Source organism: Indicator indicator, chromosome 2 (genome assembly GCF_027791375.1).
Source record: "Indicator indicator isolate 239-I01 chromosome 2, UM_Iind_1.1, whole genome shotgun sequence".
NCBI classification, from domain to species: Eukaryota; Metazoa; Chordata; class Aves; order Piciformes; family Indicatoridae; genus Indicator; species Indicator indicator.
In genome coordinates this window covers 34,740,095-34,752,969 of record NC_072011.1, presented here as the reverse complement: position 1 = coordinate 34,752,969, position 12,875 = coordinate 34,740,095, and the positions used below count along the sequence as shown (strand labels likewise).

The 12,875-nt window shown below is 38.2% G+C and overlaps 1 protein-coding gene across 1 annotated transcript in view; it reads right to left on the bottom strand.

Moving 5' to 3' along the window:
• Window positions 1-12,875, bottom strand: part of FMN2 (formin 2) — a 168,377-nt gene that overhangs the window by 64,712 nt on the left and 90,790 nt on the right. The window contains exon 8 of the mRNA XM_054396857.1: window positions 8,119-8,180. Within this exon, the coding sequence (XP_054252832.1) occupies window positions 8,119-8,180 (62 nt within the window). The remainder of the gene's footprint in view (window positions 1-8,118; window positions 8,181-12,875) is intronic.

Sequence of the window (12,875 nt, the reverse complement as noted above, 5' to 3'; positions counted from 1 at the left end):
AGGTCTGCTGTCTGCCTGGTGCCTGGGTAAAAGATGTTGTAGGTAAACTTCCCACCCTTGTGAGTCCCTCAGACTATTACCCACTTCTGTTTTTTCAGATGGGTAGAGGTGATGCAGCAATGAGAAGTTCACAATCAATTAAAAGAGACTTCAGGACCTTAGGGCTACTGCTAAAGGGACCAGGAGCTCAAGTTGTGTTCTCTTCCATCCCTCTGACATCAGCGATGGATGAGGGAACATTTAGGAAGAGCCAACAGGCCAATTCATGGCTCCAGGACTGGTGTCATCGACAGGGGTTTGGATTTTATGATCACAGCTCAGTTTACAGGCACCAGAACTGCAAGCAACCAATGGGATGCACCTGTCCCAGAGGGGGGAAAGGATTCTAGGGCAGAAATTAGCAGGGCTCATTGATAGGGCTTTAATCTAGATTTGAAGGCGGAAGGGGTTGTTAATCTCATGCTTGCCTGTGACAAACATTGGGGCAGTTCACCAGAGGCAGAGGGATGGAGTGCTAGCAAGGGATCTCAACTTGTTGCCCTGAGGCAAGCCAAGGATGAAGCACTGAGACGCCCGAAAGGAATCAAGGGGGATTCACCTAAGAAGGTGACACAGCCAGCCCAGCTGAAGTGTCTCTACACAAATGTGTGCAGCTTGGGCAATAAACAGGATGAATTAAGGGCCACTGTGCTGCTGGAATGCTATGACAGTGACTATTACTGAAACTTGGTGGGATCATTCCCATGTCTGGAATGTAGGAATAGATGGGTACAAGCTCTGTAGGAAGGACAGGCAGGGTAGGAGGGGAGGAGGTGTTGCTCTCTATGTCAGTGACCAGCTGGAATCAGTGGAGCTCCACCTGGGGAAGGATGATGAGCTGGTTGAGAGCATATGGGTTAAGATTAAAGGGAAGACAGAGGAAGGTGATGTTACCATAGGAGTCTGCTACAGGCCACCTGACCAGCAGAATCAAGCAGATGAAGCCCTCCACAGGCAAATAGAAGTGACTTTGTGTTCACAAGCCCTGGTCCTTGTGAGGAATTTCAACCACCCTGACATCTGCAGGAGGGACAATATAGCTAGGTACCATAGCTAGGTACCAGCAACGCAGGATGTTCCTGCAATGCAGAGATGACAACTTCCTCCTCCAAATGGAAGAGGAACCAACATGTTGATGGAAGAGGAACCACAGGTGTTGATCGGTTAGAGGGTAGAAGGGCTCTGCAGAAGGACCTTGACAGGCTGGACAGATGGGCAGAGTCCAACACGATAGCATTTAAGAAGTCCAAGTGCCGAGTGCTGCTCTTTGGCTACAACAACCCCATACAGAGCTACAGGCTGGGGACAGAGTGGCTGGAGAGCAGCTACGCAGAAAGGGAGCTGGGGGTACTGATTGACAGCTGGCAGAACATGAGCCAGCAGTGTGCTCAGGTGGCCAAGAAGGCCAATGGCATCCTGGCCTGCATCAAGAATAGTGTGACCAGCAGGAACAGGGAAGTCATTGTGCCCCTGTACTCAGCACTGGTTAGACCACACCTTGAGTACTGTGTCCAGTTCCGGGCTCCTCAATTTAAGAAGGACATTGAGATACTTGAAGGTGTCCAGAGAAGGGGAACGAATCTGGTGAGAGGCCTCGAACACAAACCCTACGAGGAGAAGCTGAGGGAGCTGGGATTGCTTAGCCTGGAGAATAGGAGGCTCAGGGGTGACCTAATTTCTGTCTACAACTACCTGAAGGGAGGTTGTGGCCAGGAGGGGGTTGGCGTCTTCTTCCAGGCACCCAGTGACAGAAGGAGAGGACACAGTCTCAAGCTGCACCAGGGGAAGTTTAGGCTTGAGGTGAGGAGAAAGTTCTTCATAGAGGGAGTTGTTAGAAGTTGGAATGTGCTGCCTAGGGAGGTGGTGAAGTCACCATCCCTGGAGGTGTTCAAGAGGGGATTGGACGCGGCACTTGGTGACATGGTTTAGTGGTCATGAGGTCTTAGGTGACAGGTTGGACTTTGATGATCCTTGACGTCTTTTCCAACCTTATTGATTCTGTGATTCTGTGAAAAGGTGCTATGCTGGACTTTGTTCTCACCAATGGGGAAGGGCAGGTGACCAATGTGAGGCTCAGGGATAGCCTTGGCTGCAGCGACCATGAAGAAACAGAATTTAAGATCATCAGGGCAACTAGGAGGATGTATCCCAAGCTTACAACCCTAGACTTCAGGATGCAGACTTTGATCACTTCAGGGATCTGCTGACCAAAGTATCATGGGACAAAGCCCTGGAGGGAAAAGGGGCACAGGATAGCTGGTTCAAGGATCACCTTTTCCGTGTCCATGAGCAAAGTAGTACTGGCGGATGAGGTTGCTAAACCACTCTCTATTATATTCCAAAAGTCATGCAGCCTGGGTGGCTCCCCACTGACTGGAAAAGGGGAAACATAACTCCCATTTTCAAAAAGGGAAAAAAAAAAGATGATCCAGGGAACTATAAGCCAGGTCATCTGGGTTGGGACAATCCCAAGCACCAATATAGGCTGGGCAGCAACTAGCTTGAGAGCAGCCGGGAAGACTTGGGGTTCTGGTGGGTGAGAAGCCCAACATGAGCCACCAGTGTGCACTTGCAGCCCAGAAAGCCAATCATATCCTGGGCTGCATCAAGAGAAGTGTAGCCAGCAGCTACTTCGCTCTGGTGTGACCCCACCTGGAATACCGTGTCCAGTTTTGGAGCCCCTATTACAAGAAGGATCTGGACGTGTTGGAACATGTCCAGAGAAGGGCTACGAGGATGAACAGAGGTCTGGAGCACCTCTCCTAAGGATACAGACTTAGAGAGTTGGGGCTGTTCAGTCTGGAGAAGAGAAGGCTCCAAGAAGACCTTATTGTGGCCTTCCGGTATCTGAAGGGGGCCTACAAGAAAGCTGGGGAGAGACTTTTTAGGATGTCGGGTAGTGATAGGACTAGGGGGAATGGAGGAAAAATAGAAATGGGTAGATTTGGATTGGATGTTAAGAAGAAGTTTTTTACCATGAGGGTGGTGAGGCACTGGAACAAGTTGCCCAGGGAGGTAGTAAAAGTCCCTTCCCTGGAGGTTTTTAAGGCCAGGCTGGATGGAGCTCTGAGCAACCTGATCTAGGCGTCCCTGCCCATGGCAGAGGGGTTGGAACTAAATGATCCTTGAGGTCCCTTCCAACCTTGACAATTCTATGATTCTAATTTCCTGGATTCCTTACCCTAGTACCACTTTTGCGTGGGAAAACAAACTTGGAGATTCACCCTTCAAAGTTACTTTTCTACATAAAGTTTCTGCCAACATAGGCATCAGACATACAAATATAACCACAGTGGTTAATTTTTTCTTGTATAATACTGTCCTGAGGAGAAAGACATTTTGAAGATACTAAGATCAGAAAATTGTATCAATTTTTTGTCTTAAAAGACTCATCTGGACACAGAGTGAAGACTAGGGAAGACCTAACTAACTGCAGAAGTTTCCACTTAAGTATTTCAGGTGCTATTGAAAAGAAACACCTAATTTTGATTTTGTGTTAGGGAACAGGAGTAAGTGGCAGATTTTCCACTTCATCTAGAACATTCTTACCCAATCTACAGTTAAAAGAAAAAGAAAGCTTTAATTTCAAATCAGTAAAAACTCTCTACACTGTGGATGAAACCTACATATTTTAGAAACCAGAAGCATGCCAGCAGAGGTAGCATTGTTTCAGTGGTCAGACCGTGGAAACCTAGGTATGTAAATCACATGACTTTATAAGTTCTCATGCAAACAGATTTTAAATTAAGTGCTATTGTTTCTTGTCAACCTGTGAAGTATGTTCTCTGCTGTTAAACTGAAAGCATATAACTTAAAAATTTTTCATAACAGTTAAAGAGGAGAAAATATGTTAGCAAGGAACATAAACCTAAATGTCCCTTTCCAAATTCTTTATAATAACAGCTAGAGTACTCTCTCTTCTGACCTTCTACACATAGTTAAGTGTTAGAGTGCTTATCACAGTGATCTATTATATACATGTATGTTCAAGTTGTTAATGTTTCTACACCAAATCCCATGGGCAAAGGTTAGACAGACTTACTATTCCTTATTGAAGCCATTAGTCTCAGATTGTGTATGCAAAGAAGTAACAACTGGCAAACATACAAAGGCTAAGCATGATCCAGTCATGGGCAGGCCTGAGAAAACCTTGAGAGATGTTTTACACTCTTTACCAAAATCAAGAGGTCCGAGCATATGGTTCAAGCTCAGAAACAAGTTACAGACACTAATTTTGCCTCTGATATCTAGAATTACATTACGATAGAAAAAGAATAAGGCTGACAAGCCTGCACAATTAGGAAGACTACTTCTTAATTTTTTTATCAGCTAGCTTTACAGTTGATGTTTCTCTATTCCCTAATTTGAAGGCAAAAAAACCTTTTATATTACCTTCCAACATCTGTATTAAGAAACAACACATTTGCTACATATTTCTTATAAAAATCATTAATCTGATTGCATTAGCACCTCTTTTATCACCGCTTTATTTCCTTGAATTTTAGCTATTATATAGTGTTATAAATGCAATAAGATAATATGCCAGAATTTGAGATTAACAATATCTAAAAAAAAATAATCAGACAGCATAAATCTGAGGGAAATTACTGCAAAAAAAATACACTGCTTTACTTTTACTCTTTCCTCACTTTTGCCAGAGTATGAACTTAGTCATACCAAAGTTCATAAGGGCTATTTTTCCAATTTTTCCATTACTTTTACTCTTTCCTCACTTTTGCCAGAGTATGAACATTTAGTCATACCAAAGTTCATAAGGGCTATTTTTTAATTTTACAACATACATCATATATTTACCAATCACTTTTGTTTTCTTACAATAGAACCTTAGCTCTGAATTTACATCAGTCTAAATGTGTGTTGGTTTTAAGTTTTTGTTGTGTATTTTTGGTCCTCTTGATTTTCAAAGTTAACACTATATAATTCAAACACCTTGAGTGATCGTGTAAATAATACTGTCAAAAGTAACGGAAACAACAAGGATATACAGAGATGCTCAGGTTAATAACAACTATCATACTCTCTTAAAGCTGGGTGATATGTCAGAAATGAGGTACAGTCTATAGTCTTTGCAGAAAAACATTAAGACATCGCAATGTAATTGCCATTTAAAAAAACAAACACTCAAAACAAAACCACAACAATAAAACAAACCAACAAACATCTCAGGATAAGGCTTGAATCTCAGTGGCAGAGTGGAGGCATGCTCTGCTGATTGGGTGCCTTTCACTCTGGATGTTTCAAAAGCATTGACTTAAGTCTTTGAAAGACAGAGACAGGGTAAACAATTTACCAGGAGTCAAATTAAGAAATTTCATTTTGTGATTTGAAAAAGGCAAATTTGTAGATCAAAGATGAGCCTTTGATACAATTTTTAATCCATTTTTTATGCAGTTATTTTCACAAATATATTTAAAAATGTAAGCAGGAGCAGACTCATCTTGTTGTAAACAGTAGCAGTTTATCTGCAAACTCAGATGCTAAGAGGCTGTTTTCAAAGTAAACATTTGCTTATTTTCAAATAAGTATATTTCTCATCACAATCAGCAAATTGACAGTTGCACTGAATTTTATCTACCTTCTTCCTCTTTAATTAGAACTGCCACCTGGAACCATTGCTATTAGGGAGTTTGTAGTATCACATTAAAGTAAGTGTTCCAAATATAATTTTATCTATTAGACTCTCCTATTAAAATTGTCTAAATTTTAATAGGTAGCTCATTATCCACACATATTTAAAAATCTTTTTATAAATCAAACTACACAACCATGTGTAAGAGCTATGTGAGTGTACTATACAGTGCAGAGGTAAAGTCCTCACTTGATGCGATGCTGCTTAATACTATTAAATAATTGAGGGCTTAAGTCTTTGTTGGGGTATGGGTTTCTTCATTTATAAAAAGTCACTAAGATGTATACACCAACTCTGGGGTTTAACAAGACTTTAATTCCTCAGTAAACAGGAATTGAGCCCTCAGGACTGTGGCTTTTGAAATTAGGGTGTGTTTAGGTTTGGAGACTGCCCAAATTTCATTCACATTTAAGAAGGGAAAGCACCATGCCAGACATATGCAATCAGAATAAATTATTACATTCTGAGGGAAGACTGTAAAACAAATGCTCCCATATGTTCCATAGAGATCAAATAGAAAGGCTGAGAACTAGTGCTGTGGCATTTAAATATCAAGCAAAAAATCCCAGTCCAATAAATAAATCCTAAGAACCAAAAACTAATGGTTGTGAAAGCAGCCAAATGAGACAACATTGTCCCCACTTACAATAGGATGAGTCTGAGAAAAAAGGGAAGAGTAAAACATGGCCGGCTCTCTGGTGTCACCCCTTGCTTGCACTTTTTATGCATTGAACTATCTAGTTTTAATTAGTGAAGCTACCAAGGGAAGCAAATGCAAGGTTTTGACCAGATGTAAAGTAATAAAATAAAATAAAATTCAATTTAAAAAAATGTTTTTTTTCAAGCTATATCAAACAGAGAATCCAAGATTCAGTGTCCCTATAAAGATTACTTCAAATAAACTGTTGGGATTTTTTTGTTCTTTGAGTTTTTTGTTGGTTGGTTTGTTGTTTTTTTTTTTTCTTGTACCCAAGCAAATACAGCAATAAAGTGGGGCTGATCTGTCTTCTATTCAAAGCAAATAAATATATTATTGCTATTCCAACTTTGAGTGTCTTGCTTGAGATTAACACATGGTGTTTTCCTCCATAAGGACAATATTTGCTAGACATCATCTGTAATTTATGAAGCTAATGACAAAAGGAACAGAATGGCATTTGGTCATTTCAACGAACTGCAATTTTGTAGTTAATGCATTGTACTGGAACACTAAAGTACATTAAAGATGACAAGTATTAGCCACATAGGAGGCCTATTTTTAAAAACTAAACTAAACTTAAAAAAAAAGAAGTCTAAAAGGAGGGAAGTATGCAAAATCTGGTGAGGGCAGTATTTATACTACACACTTCCCACAACACAATCACTCACAATCATGGTATGTAATATGTAAATGTCTTTATTTTTCAGATGCTAAAAAAATGTATGAAAAGAGATATAGCTGTGCAATGGAGCATCCTAAAAAATAATGTAAAATGAAAATGACACAGACCAAACCAGAATTGCTGTAGTGCATGGATGAGAATTGTTTAAATTGTAAAGATTTTGAGGGAGTTAGAAGAGGTTTCCATTTGGCAATTATCTTCCTGAGCAGTGTTGAGTGAGTAAATTCTTCATGGTTGAATAAAGAGTAGAAATGTTTTCTAGTTCTTGTCAGATTTTTGTTTTTCATTTCACTTAGATTATTTTTTTTCTGACTCCATAAAGTGGACTAAAAATTACTCTCTCTCTCTTCAGGCCCCAAAGTAGATTACTTATGAAAAATTTCACTTATCAACAAATAATTCCAAAGTAGGCCATAGAAAAACAGAGTCTAAACCCCCCAAATCTGAAAGGTGTAAAAGCAATCGACACATTATTGAAACTATAATGTGAGGGAAATAAAAAAATCCAATGCAGTATCATACAACAGCCTTCAATGCCATTTGTGTTTTGCAGCAACCCTTTTCCTTTCAAAGAATTATAATTATTTCAGAAGAATCCCTGAGATAATAAAGATTAAAAGATACAGCTCCATTAATGGAATTATTGTTACTAAAACAATTTCTTTATTGTACAATATTGTTATATTAGCAAAGCCACAAAGTGAAGCCAGAGACTTAAAGGGCAAGGCCTGACACCCATTGAAGAAAGACTGCCCCACCCAAGGGGAAAAAAAAAAAAAAAAAAGGCAGCAAACCCAATTTCTGTATAGTCATTTAGAAGTTATATTACTTACATAAAAATGTAGGCACTATATAAAACACACAATAGCAATTAATACACTTTCAATTATTAAATGCTTAGTGGTTTTGTTGCTTTGGGGAAGATAAAGTCAATTCAAAATAGAACTCTCTATACAAGCTTTCTGAATATTACTGATGCAAGCCAAAAATACTTTCAATATGGACCTAAGTATTCCTTCATTATATGGACTTCCTCTAATTACTCACATTCTCATACAGGGCTTGAAGGGTCTCTAGGTCAACAATAGAGTTGTCCAAGTTCACAACAGCTATGAAAAAAAAAAGACAATAAAAAAGACAAAAAAGAAATAGTTGTCAGGATGATAATCCAGCTGTGAAAGAAAGACTGAGCACAATACCCAGCAATAGATTTTATGACCTACTGGTTGTACAGCTTAAAGGTTTTAACTTTATTAATGCCTCGAATAGAGCCATTCCTAAGACCATAAGCTAGAAATCTGGTAGGGCCAGGTGTCAAGTGTTAAAGAATTCATCTCCCTCCCCCCAAACACACAAACATGATCCCACGAGTATGGCCATAGCCAGAGATCAGAGATAAGCTTTGCATCAGACTTTCATGGTCCAGCTGAAAGCATTATAAAAATTTGCAAATCTGCACCACAGCCACACACACACACTCACATAACAAAGCTCATTCCTGTCACTGGTTGGCTTCAGTCTTAAACTGATTAATCCATAAGTCAGCCAGTTAAAACACTTCAAAACACCTGACAAGGGTCAAGTTTTCTGTGCACTAAGCCGACACATTCAGTGCAGATACAAAATACATCTTTTCCTGTTCCCAACCAATTCTGGTGCCACACACATACTGCATTTTTTTCAGCATCAAAAAGTCAGTTCAACAGCACAGAGCAAGTTATTTATCTACCTGACCAGGTTTAAAAAATAAATAAATAATTAAATTAAGAAAATTTCAAACAAATCAGCAAGAATCACACTGCTAGGAACACAATTCTGACTTCCCACTTGTATTAAGAACATTTTATGTGGCATAGGAAATGCAGCTGCAAACTAGCAAAAAATTATTCTCAGCTAATACAAAGTATTGTTTTGAAAATAGTACTTTTCAGTCTTCCTCTATTTTCTGCAAGCTCACTGGTTAAAGGCCAAACAAACCCAATTTTCCTCATCCAGATCTTAAATCTTGAAAAAAATTTAGAATGTTCATTAGAATGTGTGTGATCATATTTTTTATTACTTTATAATAGGCTTCTTCCCATTTTACACTTGATTAATTTGTGTCCTTTTTTTTTTTCTTTCTTTTTAGTAATGGGGCTCTGCCTGTGTGTGCACTTGTGTAATAAATAAAATAATCCCCTAGGCAAGATTAATCTATAAATCATAACATTGATTAGCAATAGAAACCCAGCTTTAGGTTATTTTATGTCCTATAAATCCATGTCATTAAATGTCATAGAGAAATTCTGTATATACATGTAAAAACTATAGACAATATAATTCAAGCTCATGTGTTTCCGATTGCTCTAAAGCATTTAGATACCACTCTAGGTCTGGGAGTCATCATGTTTCCCCTTTCCAGGCTTGAGACATAGTTTTAGTTACAGAATAAGAAAATTGAAAACAAAGCAGTGTTGATTAAACTATGCAGGCTACACTATATCTCCATCCAGGCCATGAAGCTAACTCCTAGGATTGAAACAAAAAATAATTAAGAAATTAATTAATTTTCATAAATAGTATTTTAAAGGACTTTTCCCCACCATTCTTCCATTAGCAGAAAACAAGAGAATCTGAAAGATAATGGCTATGTAACAGTTACCATTGCAGGAAGCAACATGGTTTTTGTTTTGTTTTGGGGGAGGGGACACATGCAAAAATCTGCTACTAATCATTTGGCATATTTTGAAACTCCTGGACTTTTGTTCCCCCCTGAGTGTAATAATTGTTGCAACAGAGACTTAAAGATGCCCTCTTAACATACTGTAGTATATGTTGTATTTAATAACATCCATTGCTCAATAGGAGTATCTGCATGTTTAAAAACATGCCAGATTTGCCTTGTAGAATTGATGACTAAAATTAGCATGCAAATAGAAACTGGATCTAGTTTGGTTTGAGAGTTCTAAGAAAGTACATATGCCAAAGCATATATACAAAAGGCTTTATTAAAACCAGGATATATTATGAAAACAAATTTGTATTATCCCTACACTTCAGCACACTTGTGCAACGTTTTCATACATGAACACATTCCCAGCACTTAAGCTATTTATTTTGAGTTGTGGCTGCCTTCTGCCAGCTCCCCCCCTCCCCTCCCTTCCAAAGACTGCCTTCTCTTGCACTAAGAAATATGACATAGGTTCCTGCTCTGACTTTTGCTCAGTGTTAAGATCACCCATGGATTACTCTGGGAGCAACAGAACACTTTTGTTTGATTGCTTGTAGGAGATAAGAGAACTCCTAGCAAACACAATGGTGCCAGGTCTGTGTACTTTCAACAAAACAGGTATGCAGAAGAGTGTACATACTTCAGGGAGCTGCTTAAAACAAATCAGTCTGAGACAAGGACTTGGATAAATTAGATCCTAGTATATATGCCTCAAATCTCCTCCTCCCAAGACAAATATATTTCTATATATTTCATCTACAGATACGTATGTTCAGAAACACCAGTCTAGCATTCCACAAGGATTTTTCAGTGTTCGCTACGTTATCCCCCTACTCCAAGGAACTGGGAGATGAGCTTCTGTTGGAGGTACTGCAACATTCTCAAGCAGAACATGATGGCTGGCAAAATAAATGAGAGTGGCATATTTAATTACATTATGTAGACTATTTGAACTGATAAAAACAATTATGTTTCATTATGCATCAAGCTTGCTAGCTAAACCTGCTCTCTCCCTACAAGCAGCATGATTACACAAATATCTAATGGAAGGATTCCATACATGGTGGCAAAATAATGAAAAAATACAGACAAACATTAATTTCCTCATATAAAAACATATTGATCTATGCTACAATGCCAGTATACTTTATACAAATTTCTGTAGAAGGGTTAGTAATCATCTTGTAGGTTCTGGATATTTTTGCTTACATCACTATTTCAAAAAGTTTTTTTTTTTTCTTTGACTTGACATTGCCATTTCCTAGTCTTGACCCTTAATAACCAATACATCATCCAGCCTTTTTGATACATTCATCAGACAGCAGTGAAGAATATCTGTTGGCTTTTACTCTAATCAGCACAACTTTCTTTTAATCACAGACTCAAGCATTTATTTGTTATCATCAAGATTTCATAGTTTGAATTTCTTGCTTTTTTAGCACTAGTTTCAAGCATTAATATTTTACACATATATATAAATGCATGCATATACCCACATATGTAGCTATGATTAAATCTGATTTGAACTAAGTATGTCCAGATACACACACAAATATGTACATAGATAATAAAAAGAAGTGCCAATGTTTTGTGTTTTGGTGGGTTTTTGTTTGTTTGTTTGTTTTTAAGCAAGCACTGGTTAACAAATGATTACAGAACATCCACTCAGGAAAGGCATCAATTGAAGAGCAATCACCATGAAGAGTTGCTTGACACTATAAAAGACAAAGATTTCGAATAATTTGTAGCCAAAATAAAGGCTCCAACAATCTCCTGTCAGTCTTAAAATTTCCTGATATTCTCATTGGTTTTGTCACAAGCTACATGGAAAATTAAACTGCTGTCCTTGAGACAGAAATTGTATCTTTCTTCTGTAACTGCAAAACAGAAATTTTAGCAAAATGGAAGAGTTTTCTATTTTATTCTGCATTTCTTTGATAAAAATTGAATTAAAAAGAAAAATTGTGCAAACTCTAACAAAGGAAACTCAGGTACTAGTTTCAAACTGAAAGGATGATCAAATATATGCAGAGAGACAAATAGTTAGTATTCTTAGTGATATCAACTAATTTTGAAATCTGCCTAGGAACCTCAGAAGACACTTCACCTGACAGGAGGAGGATATTGCTGACAAAAAGTCTAAGTGAGATTAGTGTAAAGCACACAACTATATTCATAGGCATCATTGAACTCTGAGAACAGGCAGACAATCTCCCATACACATAAAGGCAAATTTAGAACACAGACACAATTAGAAAAAAGAAAGAAAAAATAAAGATATTAAGCCTGACACGACGAATAATCACCACGTTTTCAGGGGAACCCAGTATGCAACCAATCCACCAATATGATCAAAGATCTGCTAGCAAATATAATTCTGAAGAAAAATGCATGAGAAAAAGCAGCAGGAAGCTGGAGGATGCACAGTGTATTCTGAGGAAGCCTATAAAGGGGAGTAATTGTAATTTTTTTTTTTTTTGTTGTGAGACCGACCATTGGTTTTGGTTATTCATATATCTAGGAGCACGTGAACTACCAGCTACCACTAAACCAAAGGCAATATAGACACAGTAAACATACACTTGTCTGAGGTTATCAATCTAAATCCAATAGTATCACTGAAACTGTTAGAGAAAACACAAATTCATAACTCTACCTACTGCTTGGAAATTCTATTCTATTTGCAAATCCAAAACTCTGGAATTACCTTTTAAAATGAAAAGGCCAAAATACGCCACACTTTCAGAAAACTAGTATTCGGTCCAAATCTTCATCTTATGTCTTCGTTTTTCTCAGAACAAATTTTAAATCATGCCCGTTTGCCCTGGTCTTTTCAAGTGCACTTCCTAAGCTTTTCTGTGTCTGGACTCCATCTAAAAATGTGTGTCCTTTTCTTGAGACCTTCTAAAAGCACAGCTATTCTCCCCAAAACCTGACTGAGCAATTTCCAAATCCTACTTGACTGATAACAGATTACATATTAATTCCTCAGAAAGAGGCAATAGACGAAGCAAAACTACCTCAAATCTGCAAAAGGAATTCTAAACTAATCCTGCTATACTCAGATTCATGCTTCAGGGAGACAAACAAGCAA